At 49.7% G+C, this 27,976-nt stretch overlaps 1 protein-coding gene and 1 long non-coding RNA gene across 7 annotated transcripts in view; one reads left to right on the top strand and one right to left on the bottom strand.

The window, feature by feature from the left end:
• SSH2 (slingshot protein phosphatase 2) overlaps positions 1-27,976 on the top strand; it is a 122,568-nt gene that overhangs the window by 48,121 nt on the left and 46,471 nt on the right. The window contains exon 1 of one of the 6 annotated variants that reach the window (XM_083587414.1): positions 7,765-8,154. The exons of 4 other annotated variants lie outside the window; for them this stretch is intronic. In XM_083587414.1, coding sequence (XP_083443540.1) covers positions 7,970-8,154 — 185 coding nt within the window. In that variant the 5' untranslated portion in view covers positions 7,765-7,969. Of the gene's footprint in view, positions 1-7,764; positions 8,155-27,976 lie in introns of those variants that run through there. One more of the 6 variants, XM_083587415.1, reaches the window with a different exon arrangement.
• Positions 1-27,976, bottom strand: part of LOC310750210 — a 185,299-nt gene that overhangs the window by 135,787 nt on the left and 21,536 nt on the right. Inside the window, exons 2-3 of the long non-coding RNA XR_014541972.1 lie at positions 27,406-27,661; positions 22,626-24,030 (exon numbers count right to left, since the gene is read on the bottom strand). This is a non-coding gene — a long non-coding RNA (uncharacterized lncRNA). The remainder of the gene's footprint in view (positions 1-22,625; positions 24,031-27,405; positions 27,662-27,976) is intronic.

Below are 27,976 nucleotides of genomic sequence, written 5' to 3'. Positions count from 1 at the left end.
GCCTCCATGCCTCTTTTGTCAGGGGTGGCTAGATGGTTTGGTTTGGTTTGGAGTGGTTTCCTTCCCTCCTGCCCACCTGCCATTATAGAGAATGTACCTTGGAGTGGATACCTTCCCCTGTCTTTCCAGGCAGAGTCAGAAGGCTTCCCAGGCCACTTATCTCTCCTCATTTGCATTCCCTGCCTGCCTCTTATCAGACCAAGACATCTGCTCGGATTTCTGATCCACTCCAAAGCCTGCTCCTGTCCAGGAAATTACATGGGGTGGGGGGGGGGGCTCCAGGAGTCAAGAACACGACTTGCTTCAAGCAGAAAATGGGACACACACACAAAACCAAAAAATATTTGAGCTCTCTCCACAAGAAACCCTTAATTCCCAACTGTGTTGCATCCTATCGATTCTGGAAACTGCCTTCTCAAGCTGGTGGTGCCAATTTTAAAATTTATTTTAGGCCTAAAGAAAACATGCAACACTTTACACATGCCCAGTGGCATTCCAGCTAGAGAAACAGCAGGTTGGAGCGTTAGGGAGCTGTCTGGTTTATTTCTGCAGGTCTATTTAAACTGCTTCGCGGACAAAAGCTTCACCAAAAAAATGTCTCTGGGAAACTAAAAGCAATAAAACAATTTCTGCAATTGGGGTCTAAAACCGCCCACCTGCAACAGCTGCTGTCTAACCCAAGATCCTGGACAAAGAGCAGGCAGAGAGTGGACCATCTAGCCCAACATCCTGTTCCTACTACGGCCCCCCAGGTCCCCCCCAGCCCCCCAAAAGCCCCAAAACAGGGTCTGAACACAAGAGCCCTCTCTTCTCCTGTGGTTTCCAGCGACTGGGATTCAGAAGCATCACTGCCTCTAACTGTGGAGGCAGAGCAGAACCTCTGACAGAGAATATACTATTTAACAGGGGGTGCCAGTGGCTGGACCTGCCCCCCCCCTGCACCTAGCTCCAGTGAGTGCCTTGAGCAACGATGCATTCTTACGTTGCTGGGTTATTGCCTCCTCATAGTGGTTCTCCTTGTGCAAACGTGGGCGGAAGAGATGATGCGCCTTTCCCCACCGTGATAAATGGAGCGCAGCGTCTTCAGGGCTGTACGCAAAGTGTAGGCTGGCATGTTCATTAGCAGGAGGGGGAAGCGTGTGCAGTTATGTAGCGGCTGCAGTTTCCATCTGTTTCTCTCTTTCTCTCTCTCTCTCTTTTTTTAAAAAAAGCCCAGCAGAGAATGATGTTTAACCAGAGTTCATTCTGCCCTCATTGCAGGAAGCACAAACTTAATAATAACAATAATAATAATCATTTTTTATTTATACCCCACCCTTCCCGGTTCAGGAAACCGGGCTCAGGGCGGCTAACAACAAATTTAAAACACTTAATTGATGCTACAAAAAAACCCAGCATAAAATACGGTATAAAGCGTAAATAACAATAAAATCAAGAATCAAAAATCAAAAATCAATTTAGGGGGGAAATCCATCCAATAAGCATTAGATGATCATCAGGGCTAATTTTTAGTAGCTGCACAGGTGGAAATTCAGCCAGGCAAACTGGATTTCTTTTTAAAAAAATAATAATATGGCTGTACAGTGGGGCTGAGATCTGCGTGTGCCTTAAAGTGGGGGGACGGTGGGCTGGCCCTCCAGAGGTTACTGGAATTCCAATTAGCATCAAGAGGATGGGACAAATTCATGGCTATGATGGCTACTAGCCAGGGTGGCTATGCTCTGCCTCTGCAGCAATGCTGCTGAATAAAAACTGCTGGAAACTGCAGGAGGGGAGAGGGTCTTGGGCTCTGGTGCTTGAATCCTGCTTGCGGGATTCCCATAAGGGGCATTTGGGTGCCCACTGTGAGAACAGGATGCTGGACTTGATGGGCCACTGGCCTCATCCTGCAGACTCTTCTTATGTTCTCATGTTCTGATCCAGCATCATCCTTGACCACCGGCTATACAGGCTGATGGGGAGTTGGGAGTCCACAGACATCTGGAGAACCACATGTGGGCCACATGTTCCCCTGTTTTAAAGGGAAAGTGGCCCAGATTTTCCCCAGACTTGACAGTCCTTAGAAAACATTGTTTTGGGTTCCAGTCTTTCCCCACAAAGATTCACGTTTGCAGTACTTGTCAAAAATATTTCAAGTTTACAACACGAAAGTATTAAAGTTTAAAAACATCTGTTGGCTTGGGGTTTTTTTGTGCTGCCTCGCGGCAGGAGGTTTTCCCCAGGAAAAAATCTGAGTGATTTCGGAAGCAGCTGGTAGCCTTATGTGGCTAGTCAGTAGCACTGTGGGGAGACGGGTGTGCTCTGCCTGTCCTTTCTAAATGGCAGGTTGCCAGGCAATTTCCAAGACGCCCTACGATGGGTTGTAGGCAGGCAAACTGCTGTTTCAGTATTTGCACATGGTGGCAAATCTGATGTCTGGATGCCACCCCCCTAAGAAATTGAGAGGATGGGTTTATGTGGCCGCTTCCCAAAATTTGTGTGGCTTTTGAAACAAATAAACGGGAGATCTTTCTCAAATTCCAGATGAAGATGAAATAGCTACATTGAAAAACACACAAACTTATCGCTGGGAAGAGGGAAACGGAGGATCTGAACTTTTCCTTTCTTTAGGGAGAGGTTAGTACATCTGATCAAAGCAGTGGTTCCCAGGCTGTTTCCTGACCACCGCCCCCTTGATTCCATAAACGCATCCCCAGTGCCCCCTACCTTATAAAAAGCATTATTCAGAACAGTGGTTTGCATGACCCACTCAGGAAGATAATAACACAATAAAATTCAAAACAGTAAAGATTGATTGCACCGTTACTCAAAATCCAATTAAAACTATTTAGTTTAGTTAATTCAGCAGAACTCCTGAACTTGATCCAGTGATGCCAGATGTTGCATGAAAAACATTCTTACACATTCTTACAAACGAAAACATGAGGGTGAAGGAAGTTTACAGCACGAAACACTTGCCGAGCACGCACAAACCTTCACCTACCGCAGTCGTAAGATAACTAAGTTACAACGAAATAGATCGTTGTTGCCAATCATTGGCTATCTTGTGACTTGTGGCAACCCAGAATGGTAAATGCAAGCAAACATTACCAAAGGAAGTAGCATTGAAAGCGATAAGAGCAGTAGACTTTGGGAACCTCTGGATTAAAGTGGAACGGGTGTGTGTTTGTGTTTTGTTCCTTTTAAAATTCACAAGAGCAACTCACAGCTCGGGGTGAATTTTGCCTCTTTCCCGTCAAAAAGATTTGCATAGCTGCAAGTTATTGCTAAAGCAAGAATTTGCCTGTGGGTCCAGCCTCCCCATCCTGTTTCTGGTGACCTTTTGCCATCCTCTTGCACAGAGAGAAAGAAAGAGGGGAAGGGGCTCTGTCAGCCTCCCACCATATGCTTGCTCTCTCTTTTACGACTGGGGGGCGGGTACCAAAGGAGTGAGCTTGCATGCTGGAAAACCCAACATTTGGACTTCCTAAAAAGCGAAACGTGCTGGGCTGGGCTGGGCTGCCTCTGCTGCGCCCCAGTCTGAGTAGCAAGGGAAGGACGCTGGCTTTGCTCAGAGGCACTCTGAGCCCCTATGAAGGAGAATAAATTTTGGGGCTTGGCTGGAAAGGCTGAAGCTGGGTCACTGGGAAATGTAACTCCCTCTTAAACTGCAGGGCAGATCTCTGGAGATGCCATTGGTCAGGACTGTTCACTGGGTGGAATACGCAGGAAGGAAATTCCTAGCTGAGCAGAGAGCAGAGTTTGGTTTGAATCTGCAATGGAGAACTGTGTGGGGAACCTCCGGACGTTGTTGGACTGGACTTCACTCCAGACTCCAGCAACACCTGGGAGGGCCATTCAGGTTCCCCACCCCCTGCTCTGCATGGGATGCGGGTGGCGCTGTGGGTTAAATCACAGAGCCTAGGACTTGCTGATCAGAAGGTTGGCGGTTCGAATCCCTGCGACGTGGTGAGCTCCCGTTGCTCAGTTCCTGCTCCTGCCAACCTAGCAGTTCAAAAGCATGTCAGAGTGCAAGTAGATAAATAGGTACCGCTCCGGCGGAAAGGTAAATGGCGTTTCCATGCGCTGCTCTGGTTCACCAGAAGCGGTTTAGTCATGCTGGCCACATGACCCGGAAGCTGTATGCTGGCTCCCTCTGTCAGTAAAGCGAGATGAGCGCCGCAACCCCAGAGTCGGCCATGACTGGACCTAACGGTCAGGGGTCCCTTTACCTTTACCCTCTGCTCTGCAGAAATGCTAAGCATTTAATACAAACTGAAGCATGGTGGAGCGCAAAAGGCAATGACAAGGAAACTTTTAAAGTTTCTGGTCCATGGTCTCTCCTGCCTTTGGAGGTGCTGATACATCTCCTTGCCAAGGGTGCAAGGGAGCCTAGGGTCGCCTCTGCCTTCCAGGTGTTGGTGGTCTCCACCTCCTCCCATCCCTGATCATTGGCCCTGCTGGCTGCTGGGGATGACGGGTGCTGGGGGTCCTGCAAGAGCTTCCCCATACCTGAAATAAAGCTAGGAAGCATCATCCCGCTCATTTCATCATTACTGCAGCCCCTACCAAGCTGGCAAAAGTCTCTCTGGCCTGGTTTGTACCATACATTAAAGCACTCTGATGCCACTTCAAACAGTCATGGCTTCCCCTAAAGAATCCTGGGAGCTGGATTCAGGGTGTTGAGAGTTGGCAGGAGATAATGCCTATTCCCCCCTCATACAACTACAATTCCTGGAGCTCCCTGTGGAAAGGAATTGATTGTTAAACCACTCTGTGAATTGTAGCTCTCTTTGAGGAAACACTCCGCACCCTTCACAGACTACACTTCCCAGGATTCTTTGGGGGAAGCTGTGTCTGCTTAAAGTGGCATCATTGTGCTTTAAAGATATGGTGTAAGTGTAGTTTCTTTCTTTCTTTCTTTCTTTCTTTCTTTCTTTCTTTCTTTCTTTCTTTCTCTCTCTCTCTCTCTCTCTCTCTCTCTCTCTCACTTCTTTGCAACCCCCTCCCTGGTTTTTGTGGCACGAGCTTTCCTCCGCACGAGCCCATCATGCGCAAGCCGCTAATGGCTTCTGAATGCTTTGACAGGGGCTTTAGTGCAGCATCTGTGAGCTCCTCTGCACAGCCCATCCTTTTTGCCGTGGGTCATAATAAAACCTGTTTTTTAAATAAATAAATTAATTAAAAAGCAGACAAAAGGCCTCTTTACTTTCCCCAGCTGTGTGACACACAGAACTGCCCTCTGAGTTCAGTGTTTGAAACAGGGGCGGGGAGGGCAGCTGCTTTTTATAGGCACACCTGAAGGCAGGGTTGGGGAACCTGGAGGGCTGCCCAGGTGTGGTCAGGCACCAACTCCCATGTTACAAGTAAAAAACTGCTCATTTTCCCTTATAGGGCACCTAAGAGCCCACATTGGACGCGGGTGGCCCTGTGGGTTAAACCACAGAGCCTAGGACTTGCTGATCAGAAGGTCGGCGGTTTGAATCCCCGCGATGGGGTGAGTTCCCGTTGCTCAGTCCCTGCTCCTGCCAACCTAGCAGTTCGAAAGCACATCAAAGTGCAAGTAGATAAATAGGTACCGCTCCGGCGGGAAGGTAAATGGTGTTTCCGTGCGCTGCTCTGGTTCTCCAGAAGCGGCTTAGTCATGCTGGCCACATGACCCGGAAGCTGTACGCCGGCTCCCTCGGCCAGTAAAGCGAGATGAGTGCCGCAACCCCAGAGTCGGCCACGACTGGACTTAACGGTCAGGGGTCCCTTTACCTTTGCCTTTAAGAGCCCATATAGTCCTTTTGTAGGTTCTCTATTGGTAGGAGAAAATAACAGAGGCCAACCAGAGAATATTGAGAAGCAAAACATCCCAATGGGTCAAGGATGCTGATGGGCATTAGAAGTGGAGTATGCCACCCTCCAACTATCCAGGTCCCATAACTGTTGACCCTGATGAGGTTCCACGTCCCCATCCCTGCTCCAAGAGACATTCCTCCCTCTCTCAAGAGGGGATGCCTCTTTTTAAGCAGAGACACCTCTCCATCTCTCCTAGGCACTACAAAATGTCATTTCTTAGAGCAGGGCATGGAACTCAGATGTTGCTTGACATCTGTCCTGGGCCCAGCTGGGAGGTGAAGTACAACAACGAGTGTGAGACTCATAATCTCTGGCTCGTGGGTTCAAGCCCCAGGTTGGGCAAAAGATTCCTGCATTGCAAGGGGCTGGACTAGATCAATGTTTTCCAACCTTTGGTCTCCTGGTTTCAGACTGCAATTCCCATCAATCCCTGACCACTGGTCTTGCCAGCTAGGGAAGATGGGAGTTGTAGTCCAAAAGCAGCTGGAGACCCAAGGTTGGGAAACACCGGACTAGATGATCTTTGTGGTGCCTTCCAAGTCTATTTTCTGTGTTCTCCCCATGACATCTGGAGGTCCCTAGCTTTCCTGCTTTTCTCCTAAAAGAAATTCATGGAGGAGAGGGCGACAGGTGGCTGTGCTCTGCCTTCATGGTGGGAAGCGGCAATGCTTCTGAATGCCAGTTGATGGAGACCACAGGTTGGGAGAGTGGCTCTTGCACCCAGGTCCTGCTTGAGTGTTTCCCATGGTCCTTGGTTGGCTGCTGTGAGAACAAGAGGCTGGAGGGCCTGAAGGCAAGAACTACAATCAGAAGGTAGAGAGTGGAAGATTCAGGACAGACAGCATAAGGAAGCTGCTAGACCGTTCGTCTGCCTAGCTCAGCATTGCCTACACTGACCGGCAGCAGTGGCAGCTCTCCAAGGTGTCAGGCAGGGGGGTCTCTCCCAGCTGCACCAGGAGATGCTGCCAGGGATTGAAACCTCAGACTTTCTGCATGCAAAGCGGGTGTTCTGTCACGGAGCTAAAGCTTTTTGTTACGGGACGGTGCCTAGGCACACAGTACATGGCCATCTGGAATTTGCTGCCTGAAACCTTCTTTGGCGAAGGACCCCAGCTTGATGGCAGAGCATCCACCTTGCATACAGAAAGTCACAACTTAAGCATCCTATCCAACCTTTGCTCTAAAATCTCCAAGGAAGGAGAGTCCACCACGTCTCAAGGGAGACCGTTCCACTTTGAACAGCCCTTACTGTCAGAAAGTTTCTCCTGATGTTCAGTTGGCCTCTCCTTTCTTATAACTTGGAAGCCACGGGTTCGAGTCCTACCCTCCGGAACTGGAGAAAACACGCTTGTTCCCTCTTCCATCTGACAGCCCTTGAGATATTTGAAGATGGCCATCATATCTCCTCTCGGTCTCCTCTTTTCCAGGCTAAACATACCCAGCAACTCCAGCTGTTCCTCATCAGGCTTGGTTTCCAGACGTCAACATATATTGGCGTCCTCTATAGGGGGGCGGGGGGCGCGCCACCTTGGGATGCTTTTAAAAGTGGCTGCGGGGGGGGGGAGAGAGACAAATGCATGGAGGTGAAGGCTATCAGTGGCTCCAAGGCACGGCGCCTCTGCACCCTAGCCATGCTTGCGGACATCCCAGAGGAAGGCGGTTGCCAACTGCGGGGAAGAGCGCGACGCAGCCGGGCTGCCCCTCTCTGCCCCCCGTCTGACGGGAGAGGGAGGCGACCGGACGCCCCGGCATCGTCCCCAAGGCCGCGTGGCTGAGCTGCCGCTGCCGCCTTGGGGAGCCGCGGAGAGGCAAGGCGCGCCCCGGCCGGCCCTTGGTGCTGGGGCAGCTCCCGCCTCTCCTCGTGGCCGGCGAAGGGACGCCCGCGCGCCCCGCCCCTGGGCCGGCCCAGAGGCGAAGTTGGGCCGGCTCGCCCTTGCGCACTGCGCGCCGTGCCGGCTTGGGGAGGCCAGGAGGGCGGGCGCTCCTCGGACACGCCAGAAGCCGCTGCCGGCGCCGGAGCGCAAGCAGCTCGCCAGCCTCCTGCTTGCGCTGCCAGCCAGCCAGCCAGCCGCGCTCCTCTCTTCCCCGGCGTGCGCCCTGGTGCGCCCATGCTCCGCGCTCTCCGGCGGGGACCCCGCAGCCCCCTATGACCCTGCGCGGGCTCCGGCGGAGACAGCAAGGCGGCGGGGGCCGAGGAGGAGCAGGCGGCAGCGGCCGACCCCCTTCCGCCGCCCCGGCCTGCCCCCTCTGCCGCCGCCGCCGCCGGCCCCCCAAGATGATCCCCTACTTCTCCGACGACGCCGTCATCTCCCAGAACGCCATCAACCAGCTGTGAGTACCGCCGCCGCCGCTTCTCTTCCCCTCCAGCCCCAGTTACTAGGGAGGAAGTTAGCAGGATGGTTGGGCACCCCCTCCCCAAATGTATGGGGTCATTTCCTCCTTTTTCCAGACACGGATTGAGACTCTTACATTCTCTCTCTCTCTCTCTCTTCCTCCTCGCCCCCCCCATACACTTTTCTCGTCCCCTTGCCAGCGCCAGCGGTGGCTCCGCGTACTGCAGCGCAGAAGCCGTTTGATTTCTCTGGGTCCAGTCCCCCCCCCCGCTCTTTTCCTCCCTTTTTCCTCTCCTTTCTCTGCTGCCAATTTTTTTAGGAAGTCATCTCGGGTAAAGCAAAGAGTCAGAGGAGGAGACTCTGGTCGGGCGAGTCGAATCTCTTTGCTTATTTCGGATATATTTCTCCCATTCCTGTTGGGGGCGCGGGGCAGAAAGGATAGAGGAAACGGGGGTCTAATCCGTTGCGACGCCGCTCCTGCCCCAAGGAACATCCGTGCGCGCTGAGGGGTGGGTGGGTAGGTGGGTGTGCGAGCGGGCGAGCGCGTGCGCAGAAAATGAGAGGAAAAGGGGGTTTGGGTCGGAAGTTAACTTAGGGAGCTCAGCAAACTGTGTTTGCCCGGACCTGCCCTCCCCAGCTGTTGCCCTCCAGATGTTTCAGACTACAGCTCTGCGCTGGCTGACCGGAGTTGCAGGCCGGAACACCTGGAGGGCTCCCAGGTTAGCAAACTTTGGAGCAATTGTACTATGCGAGAGGGAAGACGTGCAAGGGGCAGCTTCGAGCGAAGCTTGAATCCAAGCTTTGTGGTGGTTTGAGTTGCTGGTCTGAGCGCTTTTGCTTCAGAGTAACTCTCAAGTATAGGAATGGGCTTCAGCCACCCAACAAGCGGTGTGGGGCTGCAGCCTGTATGGCTACCCAGCTCTGTGCTGGGAGCCCCTTCTGATACCCTGTCCTTACTGGGGGATTATTGCCGCAGAAGTGTGCATCGGAAAGTAGCTTTTGTGAGAGATGGGTGTCTCTCCCCCCCCCCGCAGCCCCATCACTTTGAAAAGTTGCCTGGGGGTTGTTGTTTCCTCCCCAAACAAAGCAGTTAAGAACATAAAGAAGAGCCTACTGGATCAGGCCCAGGGGGCCCATCCAGTCCAGTATCCTGTTCTCACAGTGGCCAACCAGTTGCGTATAGGAAACCTGCAAGTGGGACCCCAGTACAATAGCATTCACCCCTCCTGGTATTCAGAAGCACTGCTGCCTCCAGCAGCCGTTATGGCAAGTAGGGTTGCTATTGTGAAAATGGGTAAGGGGAGCCTTGTATGCTGTTCTTAGCCCCTTGGGAAATGCCTCATAGAAAAACGTCCACAGAATAGATATAATAATTGGAATAATAGAATTGTAGAGTTGGAGGGGAGCCAAAGGATCATCTAGTCCAACCCCCTGCAACCTTCCAAATTTGCACTCTTGTTTTCAGATGATTCCCCCCCCCCCCACAGGTGAGTTCACCATGCTCTGCTGTCTGTTCCTGAACCCAATTCCAAACATGCAGGTTTGGAGACAACTTGAGTTTGGCTCGGCCTGCTGTCTTGTTTTAGCTCCCTGCTTTTTATTCTTGCGCTGGGGGGAGCGTAAACCATCTTTCTTCCCCCCACCCCATTTTTACGCTTGGCTCCATAAGAGGCTTTTGTGGTTTTCCTGTTCTGCGGCAAGGCATACGCCCTTCCCCAGAACCTCAGGCTGCCCCTGCCGCTCTTAGCCTCTAGCTCTCTACTTTCAGGGCTTCCACTTCTCAGCACCTTCTCAGACCCTTCGGCCCTCTCAGCTGGGGAAGGGGGGTGGGGCTTCTGCTATCAGAGACGGCTGTCCAGGAATAGCTGCACAAGAAGTCTGTGTCAGCAAATGGAGCTTTTACATTTGCAGAGGCCTTGCAGTCTCCTACCAACAACTGGGCAGTTGCCAGCCTTGGTGGGGATGGCTTTTAACGCCTTTCCCTCTTCTCTCCCCACCCCCCGCCCCACTGTCACTGCTCCCTGGTGCAAAAACCCCACTGGTTCACTGGCTTCCTGCCCAAACAAAGCCTTGGTGCTTGGAGCACCAGTTTTTGGCAAGGAAGCAGGGCGTGGGAGTCTTGCTTTTGGATACCACTTGCTGGAAGTTGCAGGTGGAGAGAGTCCTGCTAGAGGGGGCATCAGCTTGGCCACCGTGAAAGCAGAAAGCTGAACTTCACAGACCCCCCTTGACCTGACCCAGCAGGGCCATTCTGATGCTCCTGTGTGTGGCTTTGCTGCTTCTGACGCTGCTGAGTGCTGGGAACATAGGAAGCGGCCTCATTCTGAGTCAGATTGCACAGAGTTTGGGGAAGGGACATAACAACTCAGTGGCAGAGCATCTGTTTTGTGTGCAGAAGGCCCCAGGTTCATTCCCCAATGGCATCTCCAGGTAAAGCTGGGAGAGAAGCCTGCCTGGAACACTTAAGAGATGCTGCTAGTCAGTGATGGCAAAGCTGAGCTAGATGGACCTATGATCTGGACTCTGTATGTGGCTGCTCCCTGTGATCCTATGCTCCTAGGACATATTGGAGAATCTCTGCCTCGGTGTTAAAAACTCAAATAATATAAGCCAGGTGCTAAATAGCTCCTTAAACCGGGGATACAGTCGGCAGAACAGAACATCCAGTTGCTATTTTGGGGCCAAACAACTAGAAAGTTGTGCTTTTCATTAGGACCTTGGGGTTCCTACACTTCATTCTGATTGTACAGATAAAATAGAATGGATAGAATCCCACAGGATGCGTTGCTAGTGTGTGAAAACAGTCCAGATCCAAGGATCCCCAGGCAGGCACCTCTAGATGGTGATGTCAGATGCCATCCTGGCGCCCAAACACCTTCACTTGCTTGCAGGTGGCCAGTAGCCAGGTGCAAAATGCGCATGGCAAATTTCAAACGCTTCTCTGCCCTATCTGGAGATTCTGGGGCTTGAACCTGGGAACTTCTGCATGCAAGGCAGGGGCTCTGCCACTGAGCTGTGGCCATTCCCCATATTACCAAGCGTGGGAGGCCCGGGAGGCCCTCCTGCAGATAGGGGCCTCTTGAGGGTGCCTGGGGTGTGGAAGGAAGGCCAAGAGATGTGTAACTTTCAAATGCAGGTCAGAGAAAGTGTTCTGAGCTGTGTTTCTATGAGAGCTCCTGGGATCTGCAGATTCTTTTTGGGGGGCTTCTTCGACGACAAGATCAGTGTGCCCTTAGCATGCCCGGGGCTTCACAGAGTGCACGAGGTCAGGTGGTCCCCTGCCCCAAAGAGGTTACAGTTGAAAAGTCTGACGCAATGGAAGCGGCAGAGGGAGGGGGAGGAAGCCGAAGCTGGGATGTAAAACTGAGAAGCAACTGGCCCTTGCTTAGCCCACTTTACAGGCTGGGTTCACAGCTGGGCACAGGAATTAAGGGGAAAGCCTTTCTGGAAGCAACTTTGCCACCTATTACAGCCACAGAGCATTGGTGGGGCCAGGGCAGCATCCCATGTGAATGGGCCCCCAAAGGCAGAAATACCAAAAGCCGCTGAGCTTGTCTTAGGGTCCCGTCCTTCAAAATCCTGGCAATGTTGTTGATCCCACTGAGAGAGGGGGGCGGCTCTCTTATCTGCTCGAATCATAGAATTGTAGAGGTGGAAGGGATCTTGAGGGTCATCTAGCCCAACTCGCTGCGGCAGTGCAGGAATCCTCACAGAACTCTAGCCCAATGGTTGCCATTAATTTGATTTTGAATTGATTTTAAAACGAATTGATTTTAGAATGCTGTGTTACTTTTATTGTTGTTAGCCGCCCTGAGCCCGGCTTCAGCTGGGGAGGGCGGGATATAAATAATAAAATTATTATTATTATTATTATTATTATTATTATTATTATTTATTATTAAAGAATCCCTGACAGATGGCCACCCGGCGACCTCTGCTTAAAAACCTCCAGCAAATAAGAGTCCCCTGCCGTCACGAGCTAGAGTTTAAAAATGCACCTCATGGGACTTGACTTGACTTTCCAGGCTTCTTGCAGGCGGCATCTTTTCAGCTGTTCAGGATCCACATTAGCTTTTGGAGCAAGCTCTTACGATGTGGTAGGGCATACCGTACCAAAAGAATGAGCTTCTGTGCAGGAATGAGTCACTCAGGAACACAAGTTTTCCCCCTTTATTGTTGAAGAGTGCGGCTTTATTAAAAGTCGCTGTTTGACATAAATCCAGTGTTAGAAACTGAGATGTGAACGCTAGAGCTAAATGGCACCTTAAACCGAGGTTATGGGCACAACGGAATGTCTAGGCACACTTTTACAAAGCTGAAAACGAATGAACTGCAGCTAAGATATTTTGTTCATTTTTCACATGGTCTAGTCCTTCTCCTGCCCACCCCCCTAATATTCTTAAGAGGGTCTCCAGTCTTCAGAGAGTAGCTGGAAGTGGGGAAACAGAAAAAAGTCCTCCTTTCCTTCCACTCTGCAGCTTTAATCTGAAATCTTAGGCGCAGTGCTGTGCCCAAAGCTCAGAAACTACTCACGCTAATTCCCTGTCGCAAAATGCTCCTAGAACATCGGAAGTTTCGAACACTGGATAAATCAAGATGTTATTGTGTGCCAGCTCACTCTTACACACTGCCTTCTGCAGAACAGCAGGCTCCGGTCTCTGAATTTGCTACTTCCCCTTTGTTTTTGGGGTGAAGGGCAGGGAGCAGGATGTGGGCATGTGAATTTGCCAGTAACTAGCAGTGGGTATCTATCTGGGGAGATTGCCGTGTGTGTGTGTGTGTGTGTGTGTGTGTGTGTGTGTGTGTGTGTTCTGAGCCCTTTCCTAGAGCGCCTGAAGTTTTGTTGCTTAAACTGAGCACATCCACAGTAGCTGCTGGAACACAGGGAGCTGCCTTCTGCTGAGTCAGATCATTGGATTCATCTAGCTCAGTACTGCCTGCACTGACTGGCAGCGGCTCTCCAGGATTTTAGACCGGGTTCTCTCCCACCGTGGTTTGAACCTGGGACCTTCTGCATGCAAAACTGAGGCTCTGGCACTACAGCTCATCCACTCTCGGAAAAAGCTTGCCTCCTGAGATAATTGCCTAGGAGAAGCAAGTAAAATGCTGCTGGGCTCCAAAACCTTAACGGCTTTGATGTTTTGTTTTGTTCAACTATCAAGCAGGATATACATTTTACAAAAGGAAAGGAAAGGCAATGTTTGGACATGCATGCTCTTAACAGCCGCTGGATTTCCAGCTCTTTCTTTCCCCCCTTTTTTCTTATATATCCCTTTTTCTATAATGCTCTATTGATTTTAAAAACAAAGCAAGTCAACCAAAATCAATCCATATTACCATAAAAGATTTAGATTCATACATAACTATTTCCAACGTGACTTCCAATCACCCCATTGTGGTTCCTAAATTACATTTTCGACTACACACTTTCCTTTATCTCTCCTAAGTTGTTTCAGTTGTATTGGTTTTGTAAAATTCTCTTATTTCATGCAGAAGTCAATCCAGGCCTGCCAAAGAATTTAGATTTTTACAGTGCTCTTTTAGGTGCATTCTGTAAATGTCCCACTCTCTATTAAATATTTGATCTCTATCACCTCGGAATCTTGCTGTCGTTCTTGCTAACTCTGCATATTCTCACATTTTTGTCTGCTAATCCAATTTGGATTTCCAGCTCTTTCACTTCCATCTCTTCCTCTGCCGTGCCTTTAACCTGTGTGTGCAGGCAGCAGTTCAACAGATGCAGCGTTCACCATCACTCCATGCTGGGGGAAAGCTACACGTGTTGAATTCCTCCCTGCCCTGTAGCAGTTGAAGAGTTCCCAGGCCCAGTGGAGGAGAAGAAACAAAAGCACACCTGGCAACTCTGGGGCCTCGCCCTGAAAACACAGCAACATAGGAAGCCGTCGTCTACCAATTCAGACAATACTTAAGTTCAGTATTGTCAACACTGCCTCCTAAAAAAGAATGTAAGATTCCAGTCCTCGTGGGATGAACAAAAGAGGAATGTAGGAAGCTGCTTTCTACAGTGCCAAACCAAAACTATCTAGCTCAGTATTTTTGCACTGAGCTTCACACAGACGGCAATACCTGGAGATGCCATTGACGATTGAAACTGCTTTTGCACGCAAGGCAGGTGCTCAGCTCCCGAGGTGCAGCCCCGAACATGGCTTATGGAGCAGTGCAGTGTTGAGCCATTGCTCCCCTTTTTAATCCTGCTGCAGAAACCCAGTACCAGATGAGTTGTAATTACCGTATTTTTCCGTGTGTAAGACTGAGTTTTTTTCTTTAAAAAACAGGTTTAAAATTGGAGGTCGTCTTATACACAGATACAATCCCTCCCCCCATTTTCTTAATTTGGAGTCCCCCAAAATAGGGGGCGTCTTATACACGGAAAATACGGTAGTTGCTGTGTTTCCGGGCTCCAAAGTTGCCGCTAGCCTTCCTTCTTTTGATGGCTTGCCTGACACAATAACTCAAGGCCAGCCCTTTGCTACCCTGCCTCCCAATAGCAGCCGGTCGCTGGTTTCTGGCATCTCACAGACAAGAGCATCTAACAGCCTCTTTGAGACCGGGGATGGTGGTGCCATGGTTAGAGTGTCGGACTAGGTCCTGCGAGACCAGGGTTCGAATCCTCACTTGGCCATGAAGTTCACTGGGTAACCTTGGCCCAACCATTGCCCCTCAGCCTAACCTACCTCACAGGGTGGTTGTGGGGATTAAAGGGGGAGGGGAGAACCATGCAAGCCACCTTGATTCTTTCATCATGCAGTGCATAGTTAAACTGTGGAACTCCTTCAGTGTTGGACAAATTCATGGAGAAGACGGCCGTCAGTGGCTGCTATCCTCAATGGCTATGCTCTTCCTCCATGTTTGGAGGCACCAATGCTTCTGAATACCAGTTTCTGGAAACCGCAGGAGGAAAGAGTTGCTCTTGTGGGTTGCTCACACACATCTGGTTGTGAGAACGGGATTAGATGGGACATTGGCCTACTCCAGCTGCTGCTCTTACATTCTTAAATGTTTGTATGTACTAGCGGGGTGCCATGGAGCTGAAAAGCAGTCTATAAGCAAACTGAAATAGTGGTACCTTGGTTCCACTCAAACTTAATCCATTCTGGAAGTCCGTTCCAAAACCAAAGCGTTCCAAAACCAAGGCGCTTTTTCCCATAGAAAGTAATGCAAAATGGATTAATCCGTTCCAGACTTTTAAAAACAACCCCTAAAACAGCAATTTAACATGAATTTTACTTTCTAACAAGACCATTGATCCATAAAATGAAAGCAATAATCAATGTACTGTACTATAAAATAAATAAGACAGTATTGTAGATGATAAAAAGTAAAATTATTATTTTTTCTTACCTGCATTGATGATAGTCGTTGTTTGGATGGGGGGCCTTTATCGATTTCCACAGTCAATCAATCAATCAATCAATCAGCTGAACTGGGTTCCACACAGTCACAAAAGCAAATTCACCAAAAAAGCCTCAAAAACAAAAACGCAAAATAAATAGCAAAAACAAAAGCACCAAACCTAATCTGTTCCAGAAGTCCAATTGACTTCTGAAATGTTCAAAAACCAAGGCACAGCTTCTGATTGTTGCAGGTGCCCCAGAAACAATAGCTGACAGCCACATCGGATGTTCGGCTTCCAAAAAAAAATTGAAAACCAGAACACTTACTTGGGTTTTTGGTGTTGGGGAACCAAAGCGTTTGAGAACCAAGGTACCGCTGTATTTCTTTATAAACAGTAGCTGTGTACCCCAGTTTAATTTTAAAAAATCAAAACCTTTTACAACAAATACACACACACACACACACACACATATATATATATATATATATATATATATATATATATACACACACACGCAAGAAAACTGCATGGTCTTTAAAAAAATAAATAAAGTAGATCACCAGCTAACTATTACAGGAAGCATTTGTCTGCATTGTCTGCCTAAGCCTGGCAGCAAAGAAAAGATCTCAGCAAAGGTTCAAAGTTCAGTGTAGTAAGGCGCCTGCTGAATCTCTATTCGGAGAGCGTTCTGTAGGGCTGGGCCGGTGACATTAAAGGCTCGGTTTTGTACTGTGTTGATGCCAAATGAGCCTCACCAATAATAACAACCATTCCTTGATAAACTCCTCTGCACAACTTCGGAGGTGGCAGGCTGAACTGTGGACCAGAGTATATTGCCTAGAAGATGGTGTGGGTGTCTCGTAAGTTGCAGCACCTTTGTGAGTCTACGGTATCGGGATGCTGGGGGACCCGGCTTTTTCGTTGGGCGGTTTCCTCGCCTGCAGGACTGCAGAGATGGGATCTTGGTATTGTGGGTGGTAGAATGGAACAGGATCTGAATCAAGGAGGCATTGCGATAGTAACAGAGTTCTGCCTTCCATGCTTTGTTGAGAATGCCTGCCTTCAGAAGCTGAATGGTGGGGAGTTTGGGACAGACGAAAGGAAGAACTTCTTTGCCCAGCCCACGCATGGTTAAACTCTGGAATTCGCTCCCCCACGATGTTGCTGTGGCCACCAACAGGAATGGCTTCCAAAAGGGGATTGGGTAAATTAAGGGGACATGGGTGGCGCTGTGGGTTAAACCACAGAGCCTACGACTTGCTAATCAGAAGGTCGGCGGTTCCCATTGCTCGGTCCCAGCTCCTGCCAACCTAGCAGTTCAAAAGCACGTCAAAGTGCAAGTAGATAAATAGGTACCGCTCCGGCAGGAACGTAAACGGCGTTTCCGTGCGCTGCTCTGGTTCGCCAGAAGCGGCTTGAGCCACATGACCCGGAAGCTGTACGCCGGCTCCCTCGGCCAGTAAAGCGTGATGAGGGTCGCAACCCCAGAGTCGGCCACGACTGGACCTAATGGTCAGGGGTCCCTTTACCTTTAAGGCTACCCATAGCTAGCAGCCACAATGTTCTCCCTCGGCCTTCCTGGGAATTGCAAGTGGGCAGAATCTGATATGTTCCAAACGTAGTGTATTCTGGCTTTTAGGAGATATTAAACCTAGACTTAACATACGTCGTCATCTTTTTTAAAAAATGAGGTTGGTTTTTCAGCTGCTTAGGTTGGCTTCGGCTGGAGGCTGAAGCACCGTAGGGCAGAGGGAGGGAGCTCCGCAGTGTCTCTTCTCTAGCGACTTGGTGAGGTCCTGATAGCGAAGGAACAGGGAGTGCAAATCCCTTGCTTACAGGCACCCAGCGGTGGGGGAGACGCACCCTTTCCTTCCCTGGAACAGAGAGATTAAAGCTCCTGCGGTTATCAGGAACAGGTTTTGCCGCATCCCCTTCTGAGATTATCAACTGTGGCCAAGCGGGGCACTTTTTGCTGGTTTTCGTGGGGATTTAAGTCTTGGCTGTGACTGAGCAAATGTGAAGCAAGGGAGGTTTCTGGTTTTTATCTTTAAAGCTACTTGCCATTTTGCTTTTCTCTTCCAGAGAAAAAGAGAGAAGTGTGTGTGTGTGTATTCCTGTTGAGACAGATGCATGCCTGCTTAAATTTCTAGGCAGCTTTTCAGCCAAACCAACCTTCAGGGTGCCTTTTCTAGAACTGTAGAGTTGAAAGGGACCTAAAGGGTCATCTTGCCCAACCTACCCCCACACTTTTCCAATATTGGTCATCCTCTGGGTAGACCCACTGAAATTAATGGACATGATTAACTTAGATCCCTCCATTTCAATAGGTCTTCTCTGAGTAAAATTTGTTGTTGTTGTTTGGTCGTTTAGTCGTGTCCGACTCTTCGTGACCCCCTGGACCAGAGCACGCCAGGCACTCCTGTCTTCCACTGCCTCCCGCAGTTTGGTCAGACTCATGTTTGTAGCTTCGAGAACACTATCCAACCATTTGTGGTCACCTTGCTTTGGACAGAGTTCCTGAGTTTTGCCTCCACCTTACATCATCTGGGGAAGACGCAGAGAGAGAGACAGACAGAGAGTGCTTCTGTTGTTTTGCTCCCAGCTGACGTTAAAATTTTACAACCATCATAAAAAGATTAATGCTTAGTGAGCTTTGCCTGGTCAGAAACCGGTAGTTATCTCCAAATAAGTCCAGATTCCCTTTGGCCTGCTTGTCTGGGTGTGTGTGTGTACATACGTGGTTGGGGTCAACTCTGAAATATATCTGTGTCAGCCTTTTAATGGAACAAAATTATGGGTCTGCCCAAAGAGAAGCTTTTTAGGAGTTGAGATGCACCAGTTCACAGCATAATAAAGAATATGTATTTATTTATTTAGGAAATCTCTGAGGGCAGGGTATTTATGTGAATCACAATTTTAAAACAGTGCTTGAAATTCCCCAGGTGCCAGACGTGTTTTTCAACTGGTGTGGGTCCAGTTGTGAGCAAGTGAAGATGCCTTGTCGCGAGGTTTGGCGAGTGACATCTGCATCAGCCAGCCGGCCAATCTGTGGAAATGTCTTGTCCATTTTATTCCAGATTTGATGAGACAGTCCATTGTGGCACCTGTAACCCAGGTTTAAGTGCCATTTGGCGATTAGCTTATATATCTGAGTTTCTAAAACTGTTTAAAAAATAGGCTCCTGTGCAATACACACACACACACACACACACACACACACACACACAAATTCAGCAAGCCTGCCTAGCCATATAGTTAGCCCAAACCTGTAGTCATTTAAAAGTTTTTGCCAATAGTTAATCTGTGTTTTTAATGGCAAGCTATTTTATGTCGTTTTTAGTTTTGTGGATGTTAGCTGTGTGGTGTGCTATCTATAATTTTACTATGCATATCACTTAGAGAGCCAATTAAGTGGTTTATCAAACTTTTCTAAAGAAAATACTGATAACTAACATGGACCAAGTAAAGCCAACACGATTAGAACCCAAATCCATAATAGGCAAAAATTAAAAAGAAAGAAAGAAATGTGGTTCTATACTGCCACGTTTGGGCCTATTGAAATGAATGGACCCAGTCATGTTAATTGATTTCAGTGAGTCTGCTTTTGAGTAGAACTAACATTCGACACAAGCCATAGAGTGGGCTACAACTTCCAGGCAACTTGTTGCATGAATGGCTCCTCCATGTTCCATGGCAGCGTATCTCAGTATATTAGATGATTCTGGGGGCGGTCCGTCCCATTGGTACCCTGTTTATGGGGCTGATGAAAGTTGTGGTCCAAAAGCTCTGGAGGGCACCAGGTTGGCAAAGACTTTTCTTCTTAGTAGCTCCACCCCCCACACATTTTTGTCATGCAAAATCAGCTGTTGGGGTGAATTCTGGAGAATGCCAGTCATTTGGTGTATATTTGCTCCCTAGGGTAAGTGTGAGAGAAAGAATTTCCCTTGCCTTATTTTCTACCTTGAGCAGTTAGAACTGAAAACAACAACCCCAAACCTGCACTCTCCGTCTTAACAGCGCTTGCTCCTTACTAAAATTTCAGGTACACGGTGTGCGTGCTTTGATTTACTTAATACTGGTGAGGTTAATCCTCTCCCATTGCAAGATGCTGAGATCTCGAGGGTGTGTTTGAAGATAAAAAGTTGTTTTCTACTTGGGAAGGAAGTTTTTGCAGACAAAGGGTGCCAGTTCTGCTCCTTAACCGTGGGGGCTGCTGGGGAGAGAATCCTGGAGAACTGCGCTGTGAGTGTGTTTGTGTGCCAGCGCACGGGCGGTGAAATTCATCAGGAATCTCTCCCAAGCGAAATGGGCCAGTGTGGAAACAGGCCGTGAGACCAGATGAGCTCCGTTGGCCTGATTCTGCAAGGCCTTCCTATGTTCTTACGGGGTGAAGCAAGGAAAAAGACAGGAAGGGAGACTCGGGTCCCTTTGAGCAGCAGAGAGCAATGCCGGCATGACTTTCTGGCCACAGCTTTCGTGTTTCCGTGGGCTGAAGCAGACAGTAGCCTCTTGTTCTCTCTGGCAGCTGGATGGATGCAAGACTGGGGCAGAGAGTGCACAGCCCACGGGTCACATGCAGGACAAGAATTTCGGCCTGGGGTAGGTTCTAGTACTCATGAAGGTGTACTTTTAAAGCAGCCTGTTCCTTTGGGTTTCTTTGTGAATGCTCCCATCTTGCCAGACTTGGGTGTGGGGAATTCTCATCCCTGATTGGACCAGAGAGCAATGACTCATGCAGAGTGGCAAGGGGCACTTGCCTTGGTACTTTGGGAAATGCCCATCTCTACCTTCGCCAACCTGGTGCCCCCCCCCAGGATCTTTGTACTACACCTCCCATCTGGCTGGGGCTGATGAGAGTTGTAGCCCAAAGCAGCTGGAGGGCACCAGGTAGGCAAAGACTTCTTTAAAAGCCCTTGGCAATGCTTGTTGCAGCCTCAAAAAACCTGGCAGTGTAAATAACAATAGTAATTCTCAAAATTGTAGGCTGTTCCTAACCCCCACCCTGAGTGTGCCCATCTGTACAGTTCCCCACTCTCTCTCGCTCTCACTGTGCTGCTTTTCCAGCCAGGCTCCCTCCTCAGGGCTGGCAGTTCTGCTTTGGCTCCAATGGGAGCTCTGTGTGGAATCTGTGAAGCTACCTGTCGCATCTCTGAGTGAGTTGCCATGCGTAACTGTTCTCTTCCCAAGGGAGAGGCGCCCATAGGAGATGACTGGCACTGAAGGCAAGCCCCTTCGATCACCTGCCTGGTGCTGATCTTCCTCTCACCCCCCCCCTTTTCCTGCCCCAGAGACCTTTGTATCTTTTCCTTCCCCTACTGCCACTTCCTGCCGCCACACCTTCCTGCCCCTCTGAACTGTGGCAGGGCCCACTGGTTGCACTCTGGTGCTTTTTCGGGTCTGCCTCCCAGAGAGCAATGCAGGGGGTGTTGAGCAATCATTTCTCTGTTAATATTAAATCTGGTGAGTCCCACCCCACCCCCTGCTTTAATTTCCCTTTCTCCATTCCCTTCCTCCCCACCCCCTACCGCAGTCGACAAATTACCAAACTTGCTATCCTGCAAAGATGCACCTTAAAATTGCACAGAAATGTTCCCCTCTCAGAGGAGAGCAAGAACTGTATTCTACACACACACACACACACACACCATCAAACTCTGAACTAAGCAATTTCTAAACCTCTTCACCCTGGCCTTTGATGGATTATAAAACTGTAAGGAGAGCCTGCTGGATCAGGCCAGTGCCCCATCGAGTCCAGCATCCTGTTCTCACAGTGGCCAACTAGATGCCTGTTGGAAAGCCACAAGCAGGATTCGAACACAAGACCACTCCCTCCCTTCCTACGGCTTCCAGCAACTGCTATTCCGAAGCAGTGCTTCCTTTGATCAGAGGCAGAGCTAGTAGCCATCCTCCATGAATTTGTCTTAATCCTCTCTTAAAGCCATCTGGGTCAAAAGCCATCACCTAGATGGGATCCTGTGGGAGCGAGTTCCTCAGGGCAGGGAGTTTTTTTGTTTCGTGTTGCCCACCCCTTTTGCAGAATGTTTAGTTTCAAGTGGACTAGAAACTTGACCGTGTGTGTTAAGGAAGGAAACCTGACGATTGTTTCCGGGGAAGCTTAACTCTGCTTATGCCGGCTCAGGTGTGTGTGTTGTGGGGGAGCGATCGGCTCTGGCTTTGCATGCCAGATCTCAGCCCCCCGGTCCTCGCTCCGTTCTGGCCACCACCTCGGTTTGGAGGACTTCAGAACCGTGTGCCCTTCCCCCTTGCAGGACAGTGCCCCTGGCTGCTGTAACCGCACACCCTGGCTTAAATCTGGTCTTCCTTCCCCCTCTTATGTAAAGGCGGCCCATTCTATTCTCGGCCTCCACCTGTGGGTCTGGGCTGGCGGGCCGGCCTTGGCTCCGCACTCGCCTGCCCTTGCCTTGTTGCCTGCCCGCCGTTGCCACAACACAGCCCGTCTCCTGTTTGCTCAGCTCTGCGTTTTTGCATGGGCTGCAGCTCTGCCTGAACGGTTTGGAGCGGGCTTGGACGGCTGCCAGGGTGGTGGTGGTCTCGAGCTGCATAGAAGCACCGGGAATCTCTGTGTGGGGTGTCAGGTTTTCCCTGCTGGAAGAAAGTGGGTGGTTGCGTATATTTATACATTTTTCACATTTTACATACCACCTTTTCTTTTCCCGCAAGGAGCTGAAGGCAACGTGTATGTGCTTCTCCCTCCTTTTCTTTTTATCCTCACTGCAACCCTGTAGTGTAGGCTAGACTGAGAGAGGCAATGAAGGGCCCACGTCCAGCCAGTGAGCTTCCTGCCTCTGTGTAGGATTTGAACCCTGAACTCCCAGGCCCTACCTAGCCTCATACTCTAACCCAGTGGTTCCCAAAGGTTTTTGGTCCACCACCCCCTTGGTTTCTTAAATGCCTCCCCAGTGCCCCCTTTCCTATAAAAAGCATTATTGGGAACAGCGGTTTGCACAACTCACTAAGGAAGAGAATAACACAATAAAATTCAGTTTTGATTTTGACTGCACATTTCTTCAAAACCCAGTTAAAGCTATTTAATTAATTCAGCAGAACTGCTGAACTTGGTCCAGTGATGCTCCAGATGTTGCGTGGAAAACATTTCCCCACATTCTGACTAATGAAAACAGAAGGGTAAAGGAAATTGATAGCATAAAAAACAACCCTGCAAGGTAGCTTAGGCCAAGAAAGGCAGTGACTGGGCCAAGGTGACCCAATGAGCTTCACGGCCCGGTTGGGATTTGAACCCTGGTCCCCCATATCCCGGTCCAACACTCTAACCACTACACCATGCCCCCCTTTGCAGGCTAGAGCCAATTCCTGTTGCCTAATCCCTTTTCAGGGGCCATTGCCGCTGCCTGCGTTCCTCTTCCCTGTTTTCTCCTTCATGGTTCCCAGGGTGTCTTGGTCGAGCGCCAGGGCAGCCCCGGCCACTGTGAAACTCTGCAGGGCAGACTGCGCCCCAACAATGATGCCTTCTCAGAGACACTTCCGCTGGTGGTTCTGCTCTTGTAGCTGTTTTGCAAAAATCCCACTTATTTGCTTGGCACCTAAGTGACATTTTAGATAAGGAGAAAAACACTTCTTTTTTCCCCTTTTTGGACAGAATGTTTGTACTTCAGCATTTAAAAAACAAAAACAAAAATGCTGAGTCAAGACAAAGCCTGTGATCTTGAGAAGAGAACATGCTATAGAGAAGGGAACAGGAGAGATGAGGATTGCAGCCAAACTTTCAGGCTTTATTTCTCTTCTAGTGCAGAGGACAGGGGAATCCTGTGACCCTTCAGATGTGGCTGGACTCCCAGCTGCAATCGCCTCTGAGCCTTGGCCAGTCTGGGAGTCCCAACAGCGTTTAGAGGCTCATGTCTCTCTCAGCCTCACATGCCTTGCAGGGTCGTTTTGCAGAAAAAACAGAAGGAGGCAGGGACAGACCATGCACACTGCCTCAAGCTCCTTCAAAGAAATAATAAACAAAAAATAAAGATCATAGGGAGAGTGTTCCAGGCCAGTCAAGTTTCTAGTCCATGTCAAACTGAACTGCCTTCTTCTGAAGGGTGAGCCAAACAGCTGGAATCTAGAAAGTGCAAGCAGAAATAGAGCATCAAAAGAAAGATCGCCTCTGCTGTAGCCCAGAAAGGGTAGAGAGCCATTCCTCTCCCTTGCCGGCCGCTCTAGGCTAACTCACTTTCTATGGGAACAAATTTCCTGCCTGGTTCCCACCTCTCTGATGTCCACTGAGCCCTGCATAAGAACATAAGAAGAACCTGCAGGATCAGGCCAATGACCCACCTAGTCCAGCACACAGTGGCCAACCAGATGCCTCTTTTGGGCAACCCAAGGCAGGATTCAAGCACAAGAGCAACTTTCCCCTCCTGTGGTTTCCAGCAGCTGGTATTCAGAAAGCATTGCTGCCTCCGACTGGAGCTAGTAGCCGTGGATAGTCCTCTCCATGAATTGGTCTAATTCTCTTTTAAAGGCATTTCGCTTGGTGGCCATCGCTACATCCTGTGGGAGAGAGTTCCATAGGTTAACTCTGTGCTGATTGAAGAAGGACTTCCTTTTATCAGCCCTGGATCTCCCAAGCGGGACCTGAGCGCCACAGCAGCAAGTCTTCCCCACTAGCTATTCCCCATTTACTGCCTCCGACAGAGGGAGAACAGAGCCATCATGGCTTCTGGCCATGGGTAGCCTTCCCCTCCATGAAAAGGGAGAAGCATGGCTCAACCCAGCGCATGGGAGGGTCAGCTCCTGTCTCACCTCATTAGGCAGAACATGAAAAGAGACGCAGGGGAGAGAGGGAGAGAGCGCTGTTGCAATTGCAGACTCGCTTGCTGGAATTTTCTGCCTGCTTCCGTCCAGCAACCGGCTGCCCCCGCCCTTTGCTTGCAAAAGCAAACAGGTGGGTTTCTTTCCTTTCCTTTTGAAGCCACAATCACACACTCCTCAATCTGCTTAAGGGAGTTTTGTTTCTCTTTTCAGTAAACCCTCTGGGCCAGGCCACTCCTGCAAAACAGGCTGGCTTTGTACAGGTCCGTTCCTCCGAATTACTCCTTTTGTTGAACGGCCGTTGGGCAGGGAGGAAATCTTTCCTCTGAAGCTACCTTGTCCTGTCTATTTCAGTGTTGCCAACACTGGCTGGCAGCAACCCTCCAAGGTTTCAGGCAGGGAGTCTCTCTCTCTCTCCCAGCCCTCCCTGGAGACATTGAGGGGACCTTCTGCCAGCAGAGCAGGGCCTCTTTCCACAGCCGTCCCACTGAAACTGATATTGGACCACTTTCCCTGTTCCTGCAGCCAGGAAATAACCAAGTAGCTAAGCGAAGTGCTGAGAGTGGGCAAATGCTACTTTGGGGGCCCAGCTCCTGCCCTTTGCCTTAGAGCCGTAGTTCCCAGAGTGGGCAATAGCACCCTCCTGCAGTGGGATTAACTAGGGGGGTCCTAAGAGGCAAGGCGGCTGCAGGGAGGTGCAAATGACTCTTAGACTTTGAAAAGCTGGTCTCCCTGGATCAAGTTCAATTTTGCTGATTCGATTAAACTAAACAGTTTTAAATGGATCGTGAATAATTGTGCAATTAATGATTACTGTTTTGAATTTTATCGTTCTCTTATCTTCCTCCATGGGTTGTGCAAACCACTGTTTTGATTTGACGCTTAGGATAGGGTAGGGTAAGGGCCTCAGGGGATGAGTTTATGGCCTCAAATGGTTTGCGAACCACCGGCTTCAATGATCCTCCAGTCGCCTTGGAGGGACGTGGTTTGTAACCAAACTCCCTGCCGCACCTCACAGAGCTCTTCCGCTGGCCAGGTCTGATGCGGAGGAGCGGCTGCCCTCGTTCTAACGAGATCTGAATCGCAGCGGTGACAGCTCTGCTCGCCTGGCCGTTTGTCTTGCTTTTGTCGAAAACTGCCTGCGCTGAATGATTGATGGAAATTTATTCCAGGAATAGAGTGCTCCTGGTAAACCGATCTCCATCCGGGGTGCCGGTGGTGGGGAAACGGCATTTCCAATTTAAGAGGCGATTCTATTGAATCTTGGCGTCAGATGTTCCTTTACGGGAGGTGGGAGGTACACAGGGATTTGGGGGGGGGGAGATGGGGTAAATGGGAAGATGCTTTTCAACTGGTAGAGCCCTGCTGGGTTATATAGTTCACCCTTCCTTTACCTGGAACAGATTCTCTAGCACTGAGCCATGGTTGTTGCCCTAAAATAAGCATAATAATAGATTTGTAGGATTGGAAGGGACTTTCCAATCATCTAGTCCAACCCCCTACAATGCAGGAATCTCAGCTAAAGCATCCCTGACTGGTGGCCATCCAACCTCTGCTTAAAAACCTCCTAAAGGTAAAGGTAAAGGTAAAGAGACCCCTGACCATTAGGTCCAGTCGTGGCCGACTCTGGGGTTGCGGCGCTCATCTCGCTTTACTGGCTGAGGGAGCCGGTGTACAGCTTCCGGGTCATGTGGCCAGCAGGACTAAGCCGCTTCTGGCGAACCAGAGCAGCGCACAGAAACGCCGCTTACCTTCCCACCAGAGCAATACCTATTTATCTACTTGCACTTTGACGTGCTTTTGAACTGCTAGGTTGGCAGGAGCAGGGACCGAGCAACGGGAGCTCACCCCATTGCGGGAATTCGAACCGCTGACCTTCTGATCAACAAGTCCTAGGCTCTGTGGTTTAACCCACAGCACCGCCTGCGTCCCTAAAAACCTCCTAGGGTGGGCCAAAAGACCCTCTAGTCCAGCATTCTGCCCTGATGCAAATAAGACTAAATAAGATTCCAGTCCTCATGGGTCTTAATAAAGGGTTGATTTAAATAGGAACAGAATCAGAGCATTGGTCCATCTAGCTTAGTGATTGATTCATTGATTGTGTTTACCTGTATATCCCTTTTCCTCCAAGGAGCTGAAGATGGCGCACATGGTTCTCCCCCCCCCCCCATTTAATCCCAACAACCCTGTGAGGTAGTTTAGGCTGAGAGGCAGTGACTGGCCCCAAAGACCACCCAAGGAGCTTCATGGTTGAGTGGGGATTTGAACCCTGGTCTCCCAGGACCTATTCTGCCATGCTATGCTAACCCACTATACCACACTGGATCTCACTGTTGACTACTCTGGCTGGCAGCAGCTCGTCAGGGCTCCAGGCAGACTATTTCTCAGTCTGGAGATGCAAGCAGGGACTGAGCCCAGACCCGTCCGTATGCAAAGCAGATGTTCTGTACCCCTGAGCAAAGGACCATCCCCAGATAAGCAAATGTGGCTCATCTTGCGTTAGACAAGCTTCCTCGGTTGGCGTGACCTTGCTGAAGTCCTCCTATTGCTACTGTTTGTGGCTTTTTGATTTATTTCCCCCCCTCTTTGGGGGAAATAAAGGAAGAGCAACATTTGTGTCTAAAATGCATTTTCCCCTTTTGTGGGGAGTCAGCGACCGCTGCTGGCATTCTGCATTCTTCGTCCGGCTGACGTGCAGTCCATGGCAACTCCGAGGGGCGACCGAGCTGGTAGCCTGGATACGGCGGTCATCGCCTTCGTGCTCAATAGGCCTTGAGGCCCTCCCGTGGAAATGTCTTCAGGGACGGGGGGAGACTGAGATGGGCGTGCGTCCTTTGAGCCTGCCTTTTTCGACAACAGGCTTTGGCGTGACGCAGGGCAGAAATTGCCCTTTCAAGTGGGCTATTGTGCTCTCCCTATGCCTTCAGCCTGCTATTAAGGCATCTTCTCAACCATAACACCCCCCCCCAATCACAAGTAATATTCAAACTTGTCTGCCCACATATTATCCCCATGCTCATCATTTGGAAGCATGCACTTGGAAGGAAAGTAACCCGATACCTTAACTTTCCAAAAGCATCCCTCCTTGGTCGCTAGCAGGCAGTCCTTACTCACCATAGGCGACCAGATTAGTGGCTGATGGTAAACCTGCTTTTACACCATTGGTGGTATATCCCAGCAGGCTGGATGGGCACGCGTGGCAGTATTCTGTGACTCAGTCATCGGATTCTCAGGTTGTTTGTTTGTTTGAAAAGCAAGTTTCTAGCCTTCAAGTTTCCAAAAGATTCATTTTGAAGCTGTGGGTTAGAATTTCTAAAGCTCCATGTTTGCTGAGCAGTATTTCAATGGCTCCAGTGCCCAGGTCAGATCTCTGTTGGGGATGAGAAGTGGAAGGATAAACTGATTTATTTAGAATTTCTGGCACTAGATGAATCAGCTTGCTCCAGTCCTAAGGGCTTGGGGAGGGTAACAGGTGTTAATTATCCCCAGCCACACAAAAAAACCAAACCATCTGAGAAACACTTTTGGAAGGCCATTATCAGGTGTTGTATAGATCATTGAGGTCCAGTGCCAAGGGCCTTCTGGCGGTTCCCTCACTGTGAGAATTGAGGTTACAGGGAACCAGGCAGAGAGCCTTCTCAGTAGTGGTGCCTGCCCTGTGGAACGCCCTCCCATCAGATGTCAA

Source organism: Podarcis filfolensis, assembly GCF_964270895.1.
Source record: "Podarcis filfolensis genome assembly, chromosome: 15".
NCBI lineage: Eukaryota > Metazoa > Chordata > Lepidosauria > Squamata > Lacertidae > Podarcis > Podarcis filfolensis.
Note: the sequence above shows the minus strand (reverse complement) of the source record. Positions and strands in the feature narration are given on the sequence as shown.